Source organism: Nestor notabilis, unplaced genomic scaffold (genome assembly GCF_000696875.1).
Source record: "Nestor notabilis isolate BGI_N333 unplaced genomic scaffold, ASM69687v1 scaffold12950, whole genome shotgun sequence".
Taxonomy (NCBI): domain Eukaryota; kingdom Metazoa; phylum Chordata; class Aves; order Psittaciformes; family Psittacidae; genus Nestor; species Nestor notabilis.
The window spans coordinates 58,233-79,149 of NW_009911721.1; the positions used below are offsets into that span (position 1 = coordinate 58,233).

General features: G+C 42.1%; 1 protein-coding gene across 1 annotated transcript in view; it reads right to left on the reverse strand.

Moving 5' to 3' along the window:
* Positions 1-18,839, reverse strand: part of OXSR1 (oxidative stress responsive 1) — a gene marked incomplete at its 5' end in the record, with an annotated part of 70,577 nt that extends 51,738 nt beyond the window's left edge. The window contains 2 exons of the mRNA XM_010016150.1: positions 8,286-8,394; positions 18,727-18,839. Coding sequence (XP_010014452.1) covers positions 8,286-8,394; positions 18,727-18,839 — 222 coding nt within the window. The remainder of the gene's footprint in view (positions 1-8,285; positions 8,395-18,726) is intronic.
* Positions 18,840-20,917: the final 2,078 nt, after the last annotated feature.

Here is a 20,917-nt window from a genome sequence, read left to right on the forward strand (position 1 = left end):
GTTCTGCTATTGGCACCACAACACAATTAAGTAGCGAATTTTCCACCCCACAGAGCAGAAAATTTGGGAGTTAGTACTGACCCAACGCTATTGCAACTTCATAAAGCACAAGACAACGGAATACGAAGAATGAAACCCATTTTCATTCCCATGCACTGCTTTGTATCACAAGGGGTAATGACTTTAAACCAAAAGAGGGTGGGTTTAGATTAGACATTAGGAAGAAGTTCTTCCCTGTGAGCGTGGTGAGACACTGGCACAGGTTGCCCAGAGGAGCTATGGCTGCCCCATCCTTGGCAGTGTTCAAGGCCAGGTTGGACAGGGCTTGGAGCAACCTGCTCTAGTGCACCTTGCTGTGGGGGAAGATGTCCCTGCCCATGGCAGGGGGTTGGAACTGGATGAGCTTTAAGGTCCCTTCCAACCCAAACCATTCTGTGGTGCTATGGTTTTTATGATTTAAAATCTTCTGGGATTCTGGCTCAGGAAGCCTGACACAGAGCAACTGACCCCAGATCCCCACGAAGAAACCCATAGCTAAACACGAAGTTACTTTGAAAGCAGAAATCATGCGAATTTTGCCATTGAGGAAATTGTTTTCTGCTAGAAGACAGAGACCGGATTTCAGCATCATGCTGATAAATTCAATGCAAAGGTGTTTGCAGGGATCTGAGTTAAGCCTGTGACACATTTACTAGGGTAAGACCTCCACTGCCTTAGGAGGCAGACAAATTTTGTCACTTACACCAACTGTGTTACACCCAAACAACAGATCCATAGATCAGAGCCCAATCCTTAGCCTAAGGGGGAAAACAACTGTTTTGCACAAAGTGGCCTGTTCCCCTTCCAGCAATACATCAACTGCTGGAAATTAACTGGAAACTAATTCAACTGAGCTGGAACCAAGGCCCAATCTACACAAGAGTACATGCTTTACAAACTGACCATACTGTTTCAAAACACCAACATGATTCCAGATACTGCCAGTTTCTGAACCAGCTTCCAAATGAGTTTAAGAATAACTGAGGAAATAAGAGCACATCTGAACAGAGTTGTATCTCCGCTTACATGTGGTTTTGGTATAGATTTGTGCTCCATGTGCAAACTGCTCAACCTCACTGGGTAAGACAGAAGTCTCCCATAATCTAGGGGCCAGAAGATGAGGTTCACACTGGAAATAAGGCACCCAAGCACATATTAGAGAACAATTACAAGATTTTTCAAGAAATACACTACGTCATTAAAAAATAATAAAAATATTATATCATATATTACTCCTCCTTAGAACAAAACATCTATTTTAGCTAATCCTGTCAAGTACTCTCGTGTGTACTACACATGGTGCCAGGCTTGATTACAACAGTTCCCTCCCGATTTTTCTCATTAGAAGTACATGAGCAGAAGCTATAGATTCACAGAACAGGAGGGTCAGCCTCAAGTGAGAGAGAAAAAAGAAATAAAGTCTGACTGAGGCTGACTGGAAAGCTCTTCCAAGACCAGAAGGGGAAGCATATCAGGAAAAGACAAAACAAGACAGAGATAAGAGCCAGAACTGGAGCTTAAATGTAAATATAAATAATGCTGTCATTAATAAGGATGTTTAAAGAAGTCTGGTGATGAGCAACTGATCTCAAAGCTGAACAGAAGACAAAGGAAAGGAGAGGACATTTAGAGATTGATGTGAAAAAAAAAAAAAAAATGCGGCTATAAACAAATACCTGCCCATCAAACATACACTGTGCAGAACAGGAAGCCTGCAAGATATTGTGCAATCTGATAGAGCATTTAGAATTATTTATCATTCATCATTAAAGTGTCCCAGTATATTCTGACGCCAATTGCAAACCGCATTACATCTACTAGGTAAAGCACAATCCCTCACTGTAAACTGCACAGAGATTGAAAGTTGAGTGTTTTCTCTGCTTAAACTCACAAACTTCCTAGTCTGCTCTGAAAGCTGCTAAAGCAATAGCTCCTAATGGCAGCGGAAGTCACCGGGAACTAGCTGTACATAAGCTTACCCTCACCTGATAAAACCCAACCTATAACTGCTGCAGGACAAACAGGCAATGAACAACTTTTTCTGGAGTCCTTATTGCTCATGCCAGTTCTGCAGCAGATAACACTAATGTTTGTCCAGATGCATGAGCAGAACAGACATCCCATTGCTCCCTCCACTACCCCCCGGGAGTGAAGTGCAGGCATTTTGTCATGGCTAGAGAATACCCAATTCAGCCTGACTTTATCTACAGAAGCCAGCTCCAACTTTCCAGAAAGCAAGTGGTAGACTTGACAGATCCTGGGGTAATGGTTGGACTTGATGATCTCAAAGGTCTTTTCCAACCCAGTTGATTCTACGATTCCCCCAACGACAGCAGTATCTGAGCAACAAAGATACAAGAATCCCACAAGCAGACCAATATCCTGAATTTGTAAGAGAGGGATATTCGCAGTTCTTGGATACTGCCATCAGGCAGACCATTTGCAATGGCCTGTCCTGAAACCTAGTAAATGCAGCCTGTCTTTCATCTCACTCATGTACCCAGTGAAACTTTCTCCTCCAACACCCCCTACCACATACTATTCCAGTCTTTTCTTCCACAGCAAAATGAGATTGAAGAGTTCCATGGTTCACCACCTCCCTGTTGCACCAAAGGATCTGCTTATGAAGCCATACTGTAAATGAGATCACTGCAGTAATTCGTAATCCAGTTTTCCAGGCAGGGTGGAGACTGAGCAGCCAGGAACTTCTTAAACCTGCTTTGCTGCTGGAGAAAACTTTTGTGTAATTGCACCCTTGGGGCAAGAAGTCCTAATTGTTCCACTGATTCACTTTCAACAGCAAGCCACCGCAAACATCAACACTTTCTGTTCCACATCCAAAGCATTTCTTTGACCTCACCTACATCAGCAGGCACATGTAATGGCATTTAGGAAACCTGCTTCTGATGCTCCTCCTCAGGAGAGGAAGAAAGTATCCAGACAGCCACCACTGGTTAATGCTTCAGGGCATGGGGCTGAAAAAAAGGCTACAAAAACCTGAGCAGAAAGGAAAGCTTGTTTAGACAAGATTACAGATAAATGCAGGAGTATTACAGGTGGAATTTCACATGACCCCAGAGGCAAAAGAAATGTACAGCAGAGCTAGCTGCTGTGGGAACCACATCTTGCATGTTATGCTATAACCTAAGCGACATGACAAAGATACAGGGCAAGTTATACACCAAGAAAACTCCTTCAAATTTGTCTGGCAAGCAGAACAAGGAAATTTAATACTTTAACTTCATTTGAACAAACAAACAAACAAAACAAACCCACCCCCACCCTCCCCCCAAAAAAAAAAAAAAAAGAGGCAGGTAACAGTACCTGCATTGATTTGCCATTTAGAGGCCTGGCATAAATAGCCTGGAAAACAGTGCTGGGGATCACTACACAATTTTGTTAGAATCAAGATCTGCCCGCTGATGCTTGATATGCTGCATCCTTGAAAACCAGGAGTTGACAGGACTCACTGCTGCTTCTTTGAAGACATCTCAGAAGCCAGCGGTTTCAATGAGCCTGACTGTCATCAGAGCCAAGAATTGAATCTGCATCTTGTCAGCCTCTGACAACCAGAGGAAGAAAACGTGAAAGAAGGAACAGCTGCTTGGATTCAGTACCTCTGGGGCTGAGGAACACAGATACAGTAAAAAAGTACTGAAGTAAAGGAAAGAACAAGTTATACAAAACAAAGGAAAAGACGTCCAAGTAGATGGCTGCAGTTTCTAGTTCTGAAGTTTCTTCTTAATCCTGGTTAAACAACCTTAGCACAGAGGGAGAATTGAGGAAACTTCCACTTCTTGCCTCCTTCCCTCCAGAGCAATTGCATGGATGGGTAAGAAATACAACAAGATTATGGCAGGAAGCAAGATAATGCAATTAAGAGGGCAAACCAGCCTATTACAGTTGAGGCTGAGACATTTATAGAAGAAAATCTGAAGACAAACTATTTTTTTCATGCTTTTCCTATTATAGCTAGGAATGGCAACGTATCAACACATTCTGCATTCTGCCATCATGTATGGTTTCCAACATCTGCTTCTGACTTACTCCATCCTTAATTGTTGGAAATTGTGTCTACAACTGAAATTTAATAACCCCTCCAGATGGACTCAAAATAGCATAGCTCTCTCCTAACAAAATAATCCAACATGAACATGAGGATTCCTAAGAACCTGTGGCTTTTGCTTTGATCATAACTCACTGCTGGAATTAGGCATGGGCAGATCAGAGATTAACACAGCAGAAGTAGAACAAGATGCCTTATCTCCCTGACGAAAGCCTACAACTTGCCATGCCTCCCCTTTGGTCTGGCTTGCTCAACTGCTGGCCAAGCACTTCAGCAGATAATCAAGATCAAGGTTGAAGGAAGAGCAATCAGATAATCTTAAAAACTCGGGAAATTAAAAGGTTTAAGGTTTAACTATTTCAATACACTACTCTCCTTTGCAGATTTAATTAGAAGTCTCCAAGAAGACAGATGATCAGAGCCCTATCTGGAAATATTTCAATATTTAAAGGATTTTCACAGTTTAAAAATATTTTGGAGGTCTCATCTGCTGTAGGCTAAGACAGTAAGAACTGTTGTGGCATGTAGCAAGCCACCATGGACGGCTGTTTCATATGAGCAACTGTTCTGTAGAGTTAGCCACAGCCTTGGGTCACCTGTGAAATGAGAGCCCTTACTAAAGCCAACAAGAATTCAGAGAAGCAAACAGGTCACAATCAGAAAAAGCACAAGAACAGAAGGACAGCTGCTCCTCTTCCTACTAAAAAGCTACAGGAGTTACACAGCAGGACTGGGCTTCAGATGGCTTTAAAAAGGCATGAGTAAAATTCATTACAGTGGAATGCCAACAAGGCAAAGAGCAGGTCAGCAGCTGTCTAGAAATAGCCATTGGAGTTTAATTTAGAGTAACACTGGACCAAAAAGGCTGGGACACCAAGTTGACATTGCTAAGCTTAGATCCCTACAAACAGTTTTGTCACTGGAGGAAAGGGTCTGAAATTTCTACTTAAGGGAAGAGGAACAGCAGATACTTCACAAACCTGACTGAGGCACGCATCACCAGATCTGAAAGAGGGTGTAGCTGGACACACCAGCACCCTTGTCACTACCAGCTGGGTATCATCACAGCCACATTTCTGCCATCAGCAACAGCTATGCTCTGCATCTGCTTCGGTGTCAAATCTGCCAGTTCAAACTTTCAGCAGTAACTTCAACCAGCCTGTCTGACTTGGCTCTGATGCACGTCAGCAGTTTCACATGTTGCTCCCCTACAGCTCACCAGCACCTCAGCTCCTCAGCTCCTCATTGCTGATGACTTTCAAAGACAGGAAATGTATCTTCCACCAGTAACACTTGCAAAGCAGAGACAAACAGTTCCATTTCAGCAGCAATGTCAGTCAGGCAATTAAGCTACCTTTGAGTACACCGACTGCCTGCTCAGAGGAGCAAGGCACTGTTATCAGACAATAATGCTTCATGGATTTAGAGTACTTTCCCCTAGAGACATTTCTAAAATACTTGCATATATGACTAGATTAAGATTTCAGCTAAATGACTGCAACCAGAAAACAGAATCTACTTAGTACAACAACAAAACAAAAAACAAGGCTTGCATTACAGACTGCTTTGTCTTGCAGACTGTTTATCTAAGTAATAAGATCAGTATAAACAGGTTGAAATTAAAACTAGTTTCAGCCTGAAAACACATGCCAGCATACACTGACACTGATGGAAGAAATACAAGAGGATTCTGAACTTCTACCCAGAAAAAAGTCTTAAGTACAAAAGCCACAATCAAGATCCAGAACAGACACCAAAACGTTTCATATGGGCTTACCAGGATGTACAAATCTCAGCGTATGTTCTCTGAATAGTTAGATGGAATGAAAGAGTTAGGCTGCACCCTGCGTTATTTTTTTTCCCCTCCTTTCTGATTTATAAAAAAAGCTCAGAGCTTTTTCCTGTTGAGAAACTCAGATCATTATTTTTCCCACTGGATGACAGAGGACCATAAAATTAGCCATTTTATTACTGATAAGAAGTAAGCTGAAAGGAATGAGAGGCAGTTCTTAATGTGTGTCTCATTACATAAATCACTCAGCCTAAAAACAACTGGAAACAGTCTCAGTAAAAGTGAATGAAAAAGCTTTTCTGTCAGAAAGTTTCAACACACAAGTTTCTCCCCCATCCTCAATACTGTCTTATAGAATTTGCCCGAGAGCTAAAATGAAATTTCTGAAGTACTGCCATGAAAAAAGTGTAACATGAAAACAGCTGGAAAATACCTCTCAAGGTACCCTTCTGCATAAAGAGTAGCAACAGATCATTCTCCAAGTTCTTCTGCCAATTTTAGCAATTCCCCAGCCCCCAAATGATTCATTTTAAGTGAGAAAATTTAATACTGGTTCATGGAAATGTTAGGGGGGCTGATAACACTGCTACTAGTCTTTTATTGTATGACCCTGGTCTTCAACATATGCAACAGAGTAAGAAGCAGTGAGCTTTCATAGCCTTACTCGAAGCACCACATTTAATGCCAGATCTACACAAGGGTCAATTATCAGTCAGTATAACAAGGAATCACATTCAAAGTGAATATTACATGACATACAGGTCATCTTTCACACCACCAAGAGGCTGATTCTGAAGCAATGGTTATTTTTCTAGAGATTTTGCAGTGTGGCCTTTACAGAAACAACATTTGGAGGTTCAAGGCTGAGGCTAATCCTGACTTGGTTCTGACAGAACCCCACCATGAAAATGCTAGTAAAGACAGCTGTACATTTTCTTCAAAGAGGTTGTGAACTCTCCTGAAAAAGGCCAAGAACATTGCTGCAGCCTCTCCTGCACCCCTGAAATGCCATTTCCTCATATTCTGGAAACTTTCACATAGATAAACTTTTTATACACACAGCTAAACTACTTATGTTAAACTGGCAGGAGATTCTTTTCTACGCGCAAACAGACATCGTATCTTTAATGACCTGTTATGTATCCCTCGCAGCAAAGAGAAGGCATTGCTTAATGACACACTAGCACATGAGACATTAAAGCCCTTTAAGACAGTCTTAAGTTGGCATGAAATTTGATTGCCCCCAAGAGAACTGCTAAAATTCTCTAAAGATGATCTTCAAAGACACATGTTTTATGGTCATTGTTGAGCTCTTGTGGAAAAAGCCAACAGGTTTAGACAGATTTTTCCACATCATCTTCTGGCATTTTACAGTCCCTTCAGTATTAAGCCCAGAACAGAAAAGCCAAGAAGTCTTTTTTTGAAAAGCAAGAAAACAGGGTTTTTCTTTTCAGCTTTCAATTCATTTTCACTAGGGTGCCAGGAAAATCAAGTCTTCCTGAAGACAGGCCCAAGATTTAGCAAGAGTCCTTTGTGTGATCATCCAGAACTTGATTCCATTTCTTGTCTTGACTAACTTAAACAGAGATCCTGGAAAATACTAGGACATCAAATAAAGCACTACTGATAAGAAGTTTTCAAACTCTCTCCCTCAAACAAAAAAAGCTCTTTCTCCAATGTCTGAGAGAATAAATCCAGAAAGGGGAATTTTCCCTGGCTCTGTGTTAACTGGGCAGTAATTTGAAATTACCCAAGTATTTCCAGTTATTTTGTCAACTAGAACAAGCAGGCAAAGTAATCCAAGCTCTGAGGATTGATACTGTACAAACCAAGCTACACCCACACTGATGTTCTACTCCCTTTTTAAGGCCATACTCTGACATTACAGGAACAGCTCTGCCCAAAATAGAGGTGATTTAAAGTTCCTCACAAGGGCAGCCAACACATAAATAAGTTAACATCAATGGAATGGCTGGTTACCAACAAGCCATCAGCACCATGGAGGCCTCTAAGCTGCAAGTGAGAAAAAGGTCAAGGAACCAGCCTTGCAAGAGGAGCTGCAATTCTCACAAAAAAGCTAGTGGAGACAGTTGGGCTCAGTGGGGTTAGTTGCACACTTCTCCAGTTCAAAAGCTTGTCCTACACTTACAGGGCAAGATGAAGAAACTTTGTGGCAGTTAGGAACACGGTTTAGTGGTGGATTTGCCAGTGCCAGGTTCAAACTTGGCTTTCATGATTTTAAAAGGTCTTTTCCAACATAAATGACTATGATTCTATGAAATGTCTTAATCCACAAGAAGGAAGCTTAGGAGGCAAACAAGGGAATGGATGTTACAGGAAGACAGCTTTTTATGTTGCCTTTTAGGGTAAAGAAATTGGGCCACTCACCTCCACTAAGTAACTTCATCACCAGCCAAAGCTCATCTTTCACCACGAACGATGTGTAGTAAGATACAATGTTGGGGTGATGGCACTGACTCATGGCTTGAATTTCTTTCTGTAGAGAAAAATAAAACATTAGCAGTTGGACCTCGTGATTATTCTTCTTAGGGCACACAAGTTATCCTCCTCAACACACAATGTTCAAAGAGGGTGTAAAGAAAAAGGATACCTAGAAGCTAAACATAGAAAATCCAGAAATACTCTTAACACTCAGCCTGCATCATACTAGGGCCCAAAGGTATTTTAGGGTGCTCCTCCCATCTGTTTAGAAGAAAGAAAAAGTTGACCAAAAATCTCTTGGCAAAGGCAACATAATGGTCAGAACTGGAACACCTGCATGCAGCTATAGCTGAACATCCCCCAAAATTCACACCAGTTTGTTACCCAGGAAGTTCATGCTGACTCCTCCTTTCAATGAGACATGACACAACAGATGCTTAATCTGTTGAAGACTATCATTTGGATGAGAAAGGGAAATATTTGCCTCTGGGAAAAAAAAGGCCTCTTATTCCTAATATTTCTTCCCAGCAGGAAAGCAGATGGCTGAGCTCAATCAGGTTGAAGGCACAAAGGACAGCTGTATCTTTTGTCATACTGGAAGAAGAGGGAAATCGGTTTGAGATTAGAAAGTCATTAGCCACTACAGATGGAGTACAATATGAAATATGCTCAGATATTAAACTAACCCTGTTTTGACTGTGTTTATTTTTCAATTTGGTTATGGGCTAAGGGTTGAGGTTTTCCAGGTTATGGAGGAACACCAGCACAGACAACACTGGTTTTTCATGATGCAAGCACAATCACCATTTTAGACAGAAAGTCTTGCGGTTTCTTGACTCTCCATAGACAAAAGCCATCTATTAATCCAAGCCTGGCACGCTGAACTACACTCAGCTGGGCCTTTGTGCTTCAGCCAAGCTGCTAGCTCCAGCCAAGCTCCCAACCTGTCAAGTTGTACCCTCCAGCATCACCAACACTAGACACTCATCCCCCAATATCCCTAACTTCTGCTCTCAGCTAAGACATTCCTGCACTGAACACATGGATACCACTTACTTTTCAAAGGTTTAATCAATCTCACTGTCAGCTCCCTCCCCATGATACAGACTCAGCCAAGCACCATAATCCCAAACACACAGAGAAGGAGAGAATGAGGGCCCCTCACACCATGATCCTTCCCTCCCTCTGAGCACAAGACCTCCCTGGCACCAAAGAACAGGAAAAAGGTCTGAGAAAGACTCCCCCGTGTCTAGAACACCCCACAAATACAGCAAATTCTTCTCCTGCTTATGTACAAAGCTCTGTTTGTGACTGAGTATAGTGTAAAGGCACACTGCTTCCCCCTTGGCAAGAGTCTGGCTGGCAATCACAGCTAAAAAGAAACATGCTAATGTTGATTTATCCACTTCAATACTGCTTTTCAGGGAGTAGGTGCATTTGAGGAATCAAACGCAACTGGTTTCTCTTTCTGCTTCTCCATAGAGGCACCAACTTTCCAGGAAACTCCAATAAGAAGATTAAAGAAGAATCCTTCTAAACAGGAAAGGATATTTGAAGAGTGGGGAGCAGGCCATTCATCTTCATGTAGCATACTTGTTGACTAAAAACCACCCTGTGAAAATAAATACAGCCTGAAACAATATCCTCTGCTTACTCTGACAGCTCCAGCTTCCTTGCAAACACTTGCTTGCATCAAGCTATTTTTCAAAAAGGAAATAAATCAGCACCTTTTGAGTCTCCTAATGTCTTGTAGTTAGATCCTTCACAATACAGAAGTAAACCCCGACAGACAAAACTGGCCACAAATGTGTTTTTACCTCCCTGCTTCAAACTTCTGACAGAGGATGGACGGGAACTGGGGCCCCAGATAACACAGGTCAGACTCAGCAACTGTTTTGTGCCCTGTTATATGGCTTGCACAAAACCCATCTGGTTGGAAAGCTGTGAGCTGCTATCTGGAAACACAAGTGTAACACCTTTGATTCACAAAACCTTTCCAAAACTCATTGAGCTCACAGTTCTGAACTCATTTGCTTACGCTAGCATCATCTACAGGCTGAGAGAGTTGGACTTGTTCAGCCTGGAGAAGAGAAGGCTCCTTAAAGCCTTCAAGTACCTAAAGGGGCTGACAAGAAAGCTGGAGAGGGGCTTTTGACAAAGGCATGTAGGGACAGGATAAGGGGAATGGCTTTAAACTGACTGAGGGGTGACGTAGGTTAGATATTAGGAAGAAGTTCTTCCCTGTGAGGGTGGTGAGACACTGGCACAGGTGCCCAGAGAAGCTGTGGCTGCCCCATCCCTGGCAGTGTTCAAGGCCAGGTTGGATGGGGCTTGGAGCAACCTGCTCTAGTGGAAGGTGTCCCTGCCCGTGGCAGGGAGTTGGAACTGGATAAGTTTTAAGGTTCCTTCCAACCCAAACCAGTCTGGGATTTTATGATTCTGTGATTTTGGTCTTGCTCAGAGCACTGGACTAGCCCCTAGTTGAGGAATCCACAAACCTGACAATCTTGGTCCCAGACCCTGAAATCAGCATTCAGCCTAAAGTTTTTAATTCAAACATTATTCCCCCCACTCCTTTTAAACATGCAAGCAGATCCAGGTCCCTAATTTCTCTCTCTGGCCATTAAAGACCCCACACATGCATGAGTGCCACCAGAGGAAGCTCATGTGGAAAGCAGCAAGCAGGACACCGACTGGTTAATCATCCCATCAGCCAGACCTGTCACAAAGCCACCACTCTCAGAAATGATCTAGAGATGCTGTTTTTGTCTTTTCTTACCTAAACCACTCAAATATTTTGAACCAGCTCCCTGGGAGATTGAGTAGCAGCACAAAAAATATACACAAATATATTTTATATATATTAGCGTATCCCACTGGAATTCAGGAAACAGTGAGACAAAGTCTGGACCAAGTTTACTTAAGAGCCTAGACCTGGATCACATCTTTGCCATTTGAGCAGCACTGTACTACAACATTTTGCAGGCGTTCTGTGACACTTAGTTACTATTATTTTCCAGGAACTTCCTTTCTTGTTCATTACCACAGGCTGCTCCCAGTTTATAAAGGGAAAAAAAAAAAAAAAAAGGCACAAGTCTGTCATATGCTTTGGTGCACAAAGAGAGAATAAATAATCACAAACCTGATGTATGCAATTAAACACCTCTGTCAGCTAGCGGATGTGCAACATAGGCACATTAAACCCTTTCTCACACAGCGTAGCACAGCTCTGAATAATTAATTGCATCACAGCCCACGATTTCCAGTGTTTTTCATTAGTATCAATAAGAAAGAGCAGCAGTCAGACAGGCTTTCCCTCTCACCCCCAGACCCACCCCCCCCAGCATTTTCAGTAGCATTCTAGGCTAATCTCACACTGTCTGCAGCAAAGCTTCATTACTTTTCACCCCCCCCACAGGGTACCAACATCCTGGAGGCTCAATACATACAATCAATTTTAACCGATCATGGCAAATCACAGTGGGCTTTGAGGTTAAAACGCTTCCTCGCATAGTTGAAACCAAGCCAATTCTGTTGTATGTACAACAGTCTGTGCTACAGCAGTAAAAATACAGGGCTGAAGAGCTGTAGTTAAAACAGGAATCCTAGTCAAGGATCACCAGGGAGCTCTGCTCAAAAGCATACTTACAGAGGGAGGAGGAGGGGATAAAATGCAGCAACAGCCCTTCTGTGTAGACAGCACAGCTTTAATACTATTTCAAAAGTTTTTCAGAGAGTTTTCTGTTCTTCAAACACAACCAAGTCATAGCAGGCAAAGATTTCCTCTCCCTATCCCCTCCCTAACAGGACAGCAAATTACACGAAGAAGAAGAAATAACTGAGTTACTGTGCTCCCCCAATTTTCACTAGCAACAAAACTATATTGGAAGACTTCTAATAAGCATCTCAGCAATTTCAACACCTCTGTAATAATGTCAGTGTTAAACATCACAATTTATGTGGGCTTCTATCTAAGATGGCAATGTTGCTGTATTCCCACTCCACCAACAGACTTGGATCACTTGATACAGACCCCTCAGCTCACCTGCAGATCCAGGGGACAGTATACAGCTCTTCTGTCCACTGCTTACACTCCAACATTCCTCACACTAGATAGGTTCAGTGATGAGACACAGCCTTCCTCCCCAATTCCAGGATCCATAAATTACACTGCCTTCTGCTTAGCTCTAGAGAAATGAATTACCAATAAAAACATGTCTAGACACAGGCAATGGTTTGGAGATGGTTACATGCTCACCCTCAGCTAGATATTAAAAATATCTGCACTGTCAAATACCAAAAGCAAATAGACTGGGATTAGCTACAGAGGCCTCCATGTCTTCTATTAAGGCTTCTGACAAATGTTTTCAGTACTTGTGTCAGCATTAAAGAAACATTTCAAGACTTGCAAAACACTAATAAAGCTGCTGTGAAGTATAATTCAGAATCATAAGAAACCTATTAGTCTCCTGTAAGCCAGACATATTCCTGAGGACCTGTTATTTTGGAAGTGGGTTTATTTGCCCACTGACATACAACTGAAGTTTGAGTTAACAGGAACAGAGATAAAAAGCAGGCAGGGCTGTGTTTAAGCTACTAGCTGAACTTTCTTACTGGTATTTTCAGCTCACATCATCACCTTCTATTCTTTGTGTTTATCTGCCCCTGAGGCATGCTTCAAAGATGCCTGCTCTCAAATACAAGGATGAAAATCATGCTTTGTTTAGTTTCACTTCCTACATGTTGACATAAACTCAAGAGATAAAACACAGCAGTAGTATGCTTTTATGTGGCTACCTGCAATTTCAGAGGAATCCAGAAAGCTGTCAAACTGGCTGCCCTATTTGAAGGCAATCACGACCTTAAGAGATTTGGGGAAGGGAAGCATACCCAGGGATGAGACCAAACAGGTCAGATGCGATCTCCCCCTTGAATACACCAGTGCTTCAACTATGGCTGGCAAAAAACTTCCCTCTCAGCTGAAATCTCAAGGTATAAGGCATTTAAGCTCCTCTTTATCATTTTAAAGCAGGATTTAGAGCTCCGTTCCTACAGGCAGCTGTAACTGTTCAAATTTTGCTCCAAGTGAAATTCTACCGGTTTAGCTAAAAGATAATAAAATTGAGAATATTAATTCATTCTCCTTTTCAAACATCAGCATAAAACCCCTATGTTCTTCTATCACAATCAACATGACAGACATTTTTTTAATGAGATGGGGAAAGAGCACAAAGCTCAAAATCAGGGATGCTGATGCAACATCCACCTCTGGATTACCCAGTTCAACTCCTCACCTCAAGATGTGGCTACAGGACATAGACTGGCATGATTGAAGAGGGGTTAGGTGAGCCCATCCAGAGCAACAGTGGAAAAGAAACAATTCTGAAAGGGATAAGTCTTCATCCACAAATTAAGTTTTAGGTGATGGAAACAAACCACTCCCCATGGCAAGTGACTCAGCAGTTGCCTGTTTCAGTGACTATTCAGCATCATTCAGTTGTCCTTCCCTCTTTCAAGGTCTGCAGTATTAGTGACAAAGCACTGAAGGAAACAGATGTTTAAAACTGTTACGGTATAGCAACTCATAAGCACCCATTTTTTATTGGTTTCAGCCGTGACGTGAATGAGCAAGCAACTGACTTCTCACAGATAGAAGCAACTCCAGCTTTACCCACTTAACATATTACTGATCCTTACAGTTGTTCAGATCAATACACAGTGTTTAGAACTCAACAGTGCCTTAAATTTATGATTAGTCCACGCAGTAAATTGTCTCTAAAGTTATTTACATGCACCATCTCATGCCCATCCAGTCCAAGTGAAGGAAGATACTCTGCATTCTGGATTTCACCCACCATAATCATGATGTTCATACCAAACTTTACCAAACAAACAAAATAATACTTCAACCCACACAGTAATTAAGATTTCTGTTGTTGCTACTTTGAGAAACACCTCAACCAAGCTGTACTCAGCTTAAGTATCCTGTAAAGCTGCAATCCCATCATGCAAGAAACACATAACAGCATATCAAATATCCATGCAGAAGCTGCATATTATACATTAGACTCTCTGGCCCTAACACTTGAGAACTTTTTCCCCTGGAGCAAGTGTAAAGGTCCTCAGGCCTGGAAATGGAATTATAATGGCAATTCCCATAAGATGACAGGCATAGATGAAACATCTGCACTACTTCCACAGCAGTCTGCTGCTTTGCTCCCAACAACCTTATAGTCTAGTTAATCCACTTGTAGGAACTGCTCTGTCAGATCAAAGCCAGCTCAATATCCTGTCCAAGTCTTCAAAAGAAGGTGTAAAACCCTATAACAAGCAGTTACACAATTATCTGCCTAGAGGGAAGACTTCTGACTAAGCCTTGGACAGTTAACAGTTGGCTTATGCTTTAAACCAGGGGAATTCATAATCCTTTTTTTAAATCCTATCTAATTTAACCTTCTCAACCATAGGTTGATTTATTTAATCTCACGCAATGTTTGATCTCCATACTATTGCAGCAAGCTCTCCCAGGTTAATTATATGAATTTCAAAAGGGCATTTCTTTTATTGCAGTTAAACTTGTTTCCTTGGCTTCCTTAACTACCCTCCGACCATAGCAGCAGAGTTAGTACTTTCACTTTGCTCCTCTTGTGTGTAGACCTGTCAGGCCCAGTTCCATCAGTCTCTGGACTAGGAAGAGGTTGGAGTCTTTTCCTGGGAGCAGAATACCACATCTTGCATGGTCTTTCCTGAACCTGTCTTTTCTTGAGTCACTCTAGAAATTAAACAGGCAGCAGTCCCCCCAGCTGGGAAAGACCAATGTGAATACCCCATAGCTTATGTTCCTCTCTGCCCATTCAACATTCCTATTAACTGCTAAACTGACAACCCACATCATCTGCTACTCAAAGCAGGGAGGAAAAAAATCCATCTGGATGAAAGAAAGCTATCTCAGCTTTAATTGCACGAAAACAAAGCAGAGTTTGCTGGACTGAGAGGAGATTTAAGGCCTTTTAGATCAACAGTTCTTTAAAGCAAGAAAGCACTTCTACAAGTAAAAAGCTTGAGGCAGGTATTACACCATTGTGTTTCAAGGACCAGCAACAGCAGCAACACAACCAGCATCAAACCAAGGAAAGGAGAGGTAAGAGCAAATCACAGCAGTGAAGTGTCCAGCTGTGACATACACAACACGAGCAGACTGTTTTCAAACACACAACAAATGCTCCCTAAGCTAGTTAACAACTGTGGGTTGCAAAACAAGTAAGAAGTGGAACTTCAATAACAAATCAACAAGTCCAAGACCAATTGTAGATGACACTGTATTTGACCAACTCTCCTTACGCTCCACTGCCAGGGACATCAGTGAGCAAGAATCATTATAAGCTGCATCATACGTCCCTTCCAGCTGAACCCCATGTGCAGTCTAGCGAAGATCTGGAAGCATTCACAAGCAGACAGGGAAAAAATTAAAATCAAGCACTGAAATAAATTCCTGACTAACATCACTTAATTCAGTAGCTGAGCTACAAAGAGCCACATCTCTGCACTGCACTACCCCTGCCTCTCTACATTCTTTACAGCAATTCACTTCTGCTGAAGAGCTGAACAGCCTTGACTTCATTTGCTCATGGTACAAAAAAAATTGGTCCTTCCTACATTTCCGGCCCCTATAGCAGCAATAAATTAATCCACTGCATTAAACTAGAATGTCACACAGTGTTTGCAAAGTGTGAAGGTTATCCTTGACAACCCACATGGCTCAAGTGTATGTTGAGATACAAGGATCAAGATCAATACTTTTAACAAGCTGAGTTGTACCACTTAATCACCTTCTGCATAGCATCTCCACAAGCCAGGAGGTGGGCCCAGATTCCCTGGCCTCTGGGCACCTGCTGCTACATAAGCTTAAAGGAGGCTCAAGGCCACTCATCCATTCAGCTAGTCATAGAGACACTTATTGTGCGTTTCCTAACCCCACTCCAAACTAACCTTCCTCCTCTTTTTCATCTCAACAAATAGAAACGCCAGCCACTAAGTGGCACAGATATTGAAGGAGTTGTAGAAACAAGCCATCCTTATCAATGGCAGAACTGTTTGCTGCTCTCCCTACCCTCCTGAGCACCATGACATTGGTTTACCCTCTTTGCTAGGCAGATTCTGGGAATAAAAAGCTTGCTCCAGTAAAGAAGTCTATGGGTCTGAAGCACTATAAAGAAAATACACAAGAATTTAGGCACAATTTTCCCTTTTCTATCACACTGATGACTGAGCAGTGCTGTAGCACAAGAGCATTGTCCTGACCCCAGGCAGTACACCAAAGTGTACCATAACCTGGCTTTTGTGCTCAGATACCTTCAGCACAACAGAAGGCTAATGGATCTAACAGAAGCCCAGGTTCACGTTTAACTGCACTGGGGGAGGAAATAGTAAGGAGGAGGCATAATTTCAGTATGAGTTCATACCCAAGTATGAACTCATCATATTTCTCTTTGCACTTGCTTCTTAAAACCACTGTAATCTGCAAGGATTTACATTTATGGTTCTTGGAAGAAAAAAAATTCCCTCTCAAAAACAGGTATTTAAACTGATTAAGGAACCTGCCATGAAGGGAGACTATGGGAGTGAAGAGCTTAAGAATATCTACTTTGGGGAAGAAGCAAATATGGAGATAAAAAGCAGGGAATCTAAGTGCACAGAGCAGGAAAATGGGCTCTCACACTGGAAAAGGACATCAAATACACTGACAAATTCAGAACGAACCTAGGGAAAACACTTTTTCACACAAGTCCACCTTGGCGGCTACTGCCCCATGAAGCTGCTACAGCTCAGAACCATTCTTCTTCCCCCTCCACCTTTCAATGATTTTAAGTTCAGGAGTATCTGTATTGCATACAGAAGCCTACAGAAGAACCCATAGTAGATCTGGTCACAAAACTGGAGAGCTGACAACAGCAATTCATTGCAGACAAGAAACATCATTGTGAGGAACAGGTCAGCCAGAGATTTAAAATATGCAATTAGATGTACTTATCTAAAATTATATGCCAAGTCTCCACAGCATCTCTTTCTGAACCTAACCCTTTTAGCTGGAATTGGCAATTACTCAAAGACTAACAATCTCAATTCCCACATTGTAACAATACAGCTTGGAATACAACTGAGGCAGAGTAGTATGGACAAGCCACATAAAAGACTCGAAAAGAGCACCAAGGGTTGGTATCTGGACAAAAAGACCAACTGTGAAAAGGGAAGCAATCTCAGACTCCTACACTAGCATGAGCCATAAGAGGATTTGAATGCAGATCATCTTAAGAGTCCTTCATGCAGCCCTTCACAGGCGCACCAAAATGTAACAGTCTCATCCAAAGATGGAGACTTTCCTCTTTACACAAGCAGATTTGCAGATACCTATAACGGTAAAAACAGCATTAGTCACTAGATGGAAACTGCAGCCATGGTTTGAGTGACTTGAAGATCATACAAGTGTAGAGCTAAGCCAGGACTCCTGACCTCCATCCATGTTCTACTTTCTAGTTGCAATCACCAAACCAAGTGTCTGAGGTAATGCTACAGAAGCTGTCAAGATACAAGTAGAAAGATGGACAGGTAGGATTAAGAAAAAAATCCTAGGGAGTTGCTTTAGAAGGAAAGGTGGTACAAAGTCTCACCTCCCTGGCTGTCCTCAATCCCTGCTATGGAAAGTTTTTACCCAAGAGAGCTTTCTCATCCTCAGTGGAGATACCTCAATGCCAGAAACTGCTTTCCATGGTGAAAATTTTGATGAGGCACACAGCAGAAGAAATTTATACAGCTATGGCTCTAAAGGACTCTACCTTCTGTCCAGAACTCAGAATTAGTTCCAAGTTCCATATGGCAGCCTGCAGTATGCCACTGATCCTTCAGCTGGCATCAGTACCAGAAAGAGATTAGGAAAAAGAGCTAACTCACTCAGGTTTTCTTGTTACAGGTAAAGGGGGGGGAAAAAAAAAAAAAAAATGCATGAAGAACTTCGTGAAAGGAAAAGAAAGCAAGATGATTCCCTTAAAATTTGAAGGATTCTAGAATCTTGTAAGCTCTGGATCCACCTCAAACTGCAGAGCTCTTGTGCGTAACAGCTGAGCTTCACACTTACACATTAACTCTGTTCAAAACAAAGGGATTATACAAAGTGCTTAGCTTGAAACAAACCATCTCAAGTTCTCCAGCAGTAGATCTTTTTAGCATTTTAAGTATGTGTCCCACAGTCAGACAACTGAACTGCCTCTAGCAAAATCAGTCAAGTCCCCTTGCTCTCATATCACCTCATGCAAGGTTGTTCAGGGCATTTAGCAAACACAGAGATTATGCTAACTGAAATACAACTCCCCAGACAATTTTGATTGCATACCAGGAGTTCATCCATGCTTGTCTGACACTTCTCAAGATTGATCCGTTTAATTGCCACCTTCTCCTTCTTTGGAGCGCAGAAGGCTGCCTGCACCACTGCAGTCGCTCCACTTCCTGTGGGTGAAAAAGAGAGTTAGCAACATCTTAGGGGACTTCAGCAAAAGGGAAGGTAGGTCAGACACCAAAATTACAAGTGCCAGTCAGTAAAGAAAGCAGAGCTAAGTGAAAACCCAGTGAAGGCAACCCCAGAGGCACTCCCCCACTCCAGGTCTGTCCAACCTGGAGGGTCAGCTCAGCTGCAACATCGAAGCGCTCGGCTAACCAAATGAGAACAAGTGGATCTTTATGAGCCCTTGGAGGGATCATTACAGCTCTGCAGATAAAAAAACAACCCTCCAGACTTCAGCTTACTTATAACAGAGGAGTGATTCTTCTTGTGTGCTTTTAAAAGAAGGGCCACTGAGGTCACATAGACTTTCAACCTGATGTGTTCACCCAAAGCACTGAAACAAGCCCCACTCTCTGCTACCAACACTAATGAGATTTTTCAGATATTTCTATGTACTAATTGCTGTTCTCCTCTCCTCATTTTATGCAAAGACACGAGGTAGGTTTCATTCAAGCCTGTTTAGCTCCAGTTGTCACATAGGAGCACACTGCCTCGGTGTCCGGGTTGGAAACCAGAGACAGAGAATGTTTAAATTCCAATAGGGAAAAAATACAACATCTGAGTATAGAGTTGTTCAAACTGGCCGAAGTGGGGATAAGAACTCTGGATTTAAACTGCTTGTCAATATCATATCCTTCGATATTAAAAGGAGTTTGCAACAGTGAAATTTAAGTTCTAGTTGATGTATTTGCTGGCCTCCAGGAATAGTTGAAACATTCACCTCGCATCAATAGGACACCTTGTTGCTTTACTTTCCCCCATCATCTTGGTTCCCTGCATTTACACACTTCACTGGAAGGGAATAAATTCAAATTAATGAAAAAGGGGGTAGGGTAGGTAGAAAATAGCTCAAGTACTGCCTATTGCCAATACCTTAAAAAAAAATTCTATTAAAAATAAACCCACAGGTATTTTGTTTGTTATTCCAGACATAACTCTTGAGCCCATTTGGGCTGATGAGGCAGACAAGAACAGCTATTCTGCATTTTGGAGTAACCCACCTATTTCACCAGAATCTCCTATTCTTACACTATAAAAACTACTTCTAGATTCTGCAGTACAGGTCAGGCACATTTTTGCAAACTGGGTTTTTTTTTTTCTAGTCAGTTCAGACAAACTGAGGACAAAAGCCTTCAATCTCATCTTCAAACAAAAGCTACTGAAGGCCCCTACAACCATTAATAGTCTTCTAGTGGCAAGTTGCACCAAGTCATGGTCAAACTCAAAGTGCCAGGTGGGGGAAAGAGCTTGAAATCCAGTCCTGAAACATAAACGAAAAACCCTGCCATCCAAAGTTACATTGAAATTACACAGCCCTGAACTGTGGGGTTTTGCTCCTCTAATCTCCAAGCAGTACCTGCTACAGTGAAACTACAAGAGTCTCATTTCACTTTATACAGCATTGCAAGTGCACCTTGGGCAATAGCATCAGCTTGGCTGTTGATTCCCTGCACTTAAAGAATTTACATTTTGAAGGCAGCAATGTACAGAACATTCTTATGTTCCCTTTAGCAAGGTTGCTGAAGCTGTACTTTTTCATGAAGCAAATGGGTTTTTAAGAAGTTCAAGACTGAGGCCATTTATTGCTTGCATTTTTCAGAGACTATTCATAGCACAGAGCACAACAAAGCTACCAGGAGAAGCTTAGGTGGAAAAAAAGGATAGCAATAGGGGCAAGAATATTTACAAGGAACTTTGAAAATGAAGTCTGAGTGCCATAAGCAGGGTCTTGAGCAAAGGATGGAGACAATGGAAGCGTTAGGCAGGCATTCAGAAAGCACTCAGAAAAGCAAGGGGAGGTTTGACAGCTGAGTGACTAGACGGCCAGGAGCAGGGCTGAAATACCCAGCATTAAGCATGGTACAAACATTCCAAAAGCAAACCTTCACATACACTCCCTGTGGTTGCTTTGCCCTGCAGGTAGCAGGTTCAGGACTCTCAACACGAAAGCAGCAGCCCTAGAACAGATATATTCCCACTCACTGGGAATCCTGGGTGGCAGTGACCTGCTCCTCCCCACCTA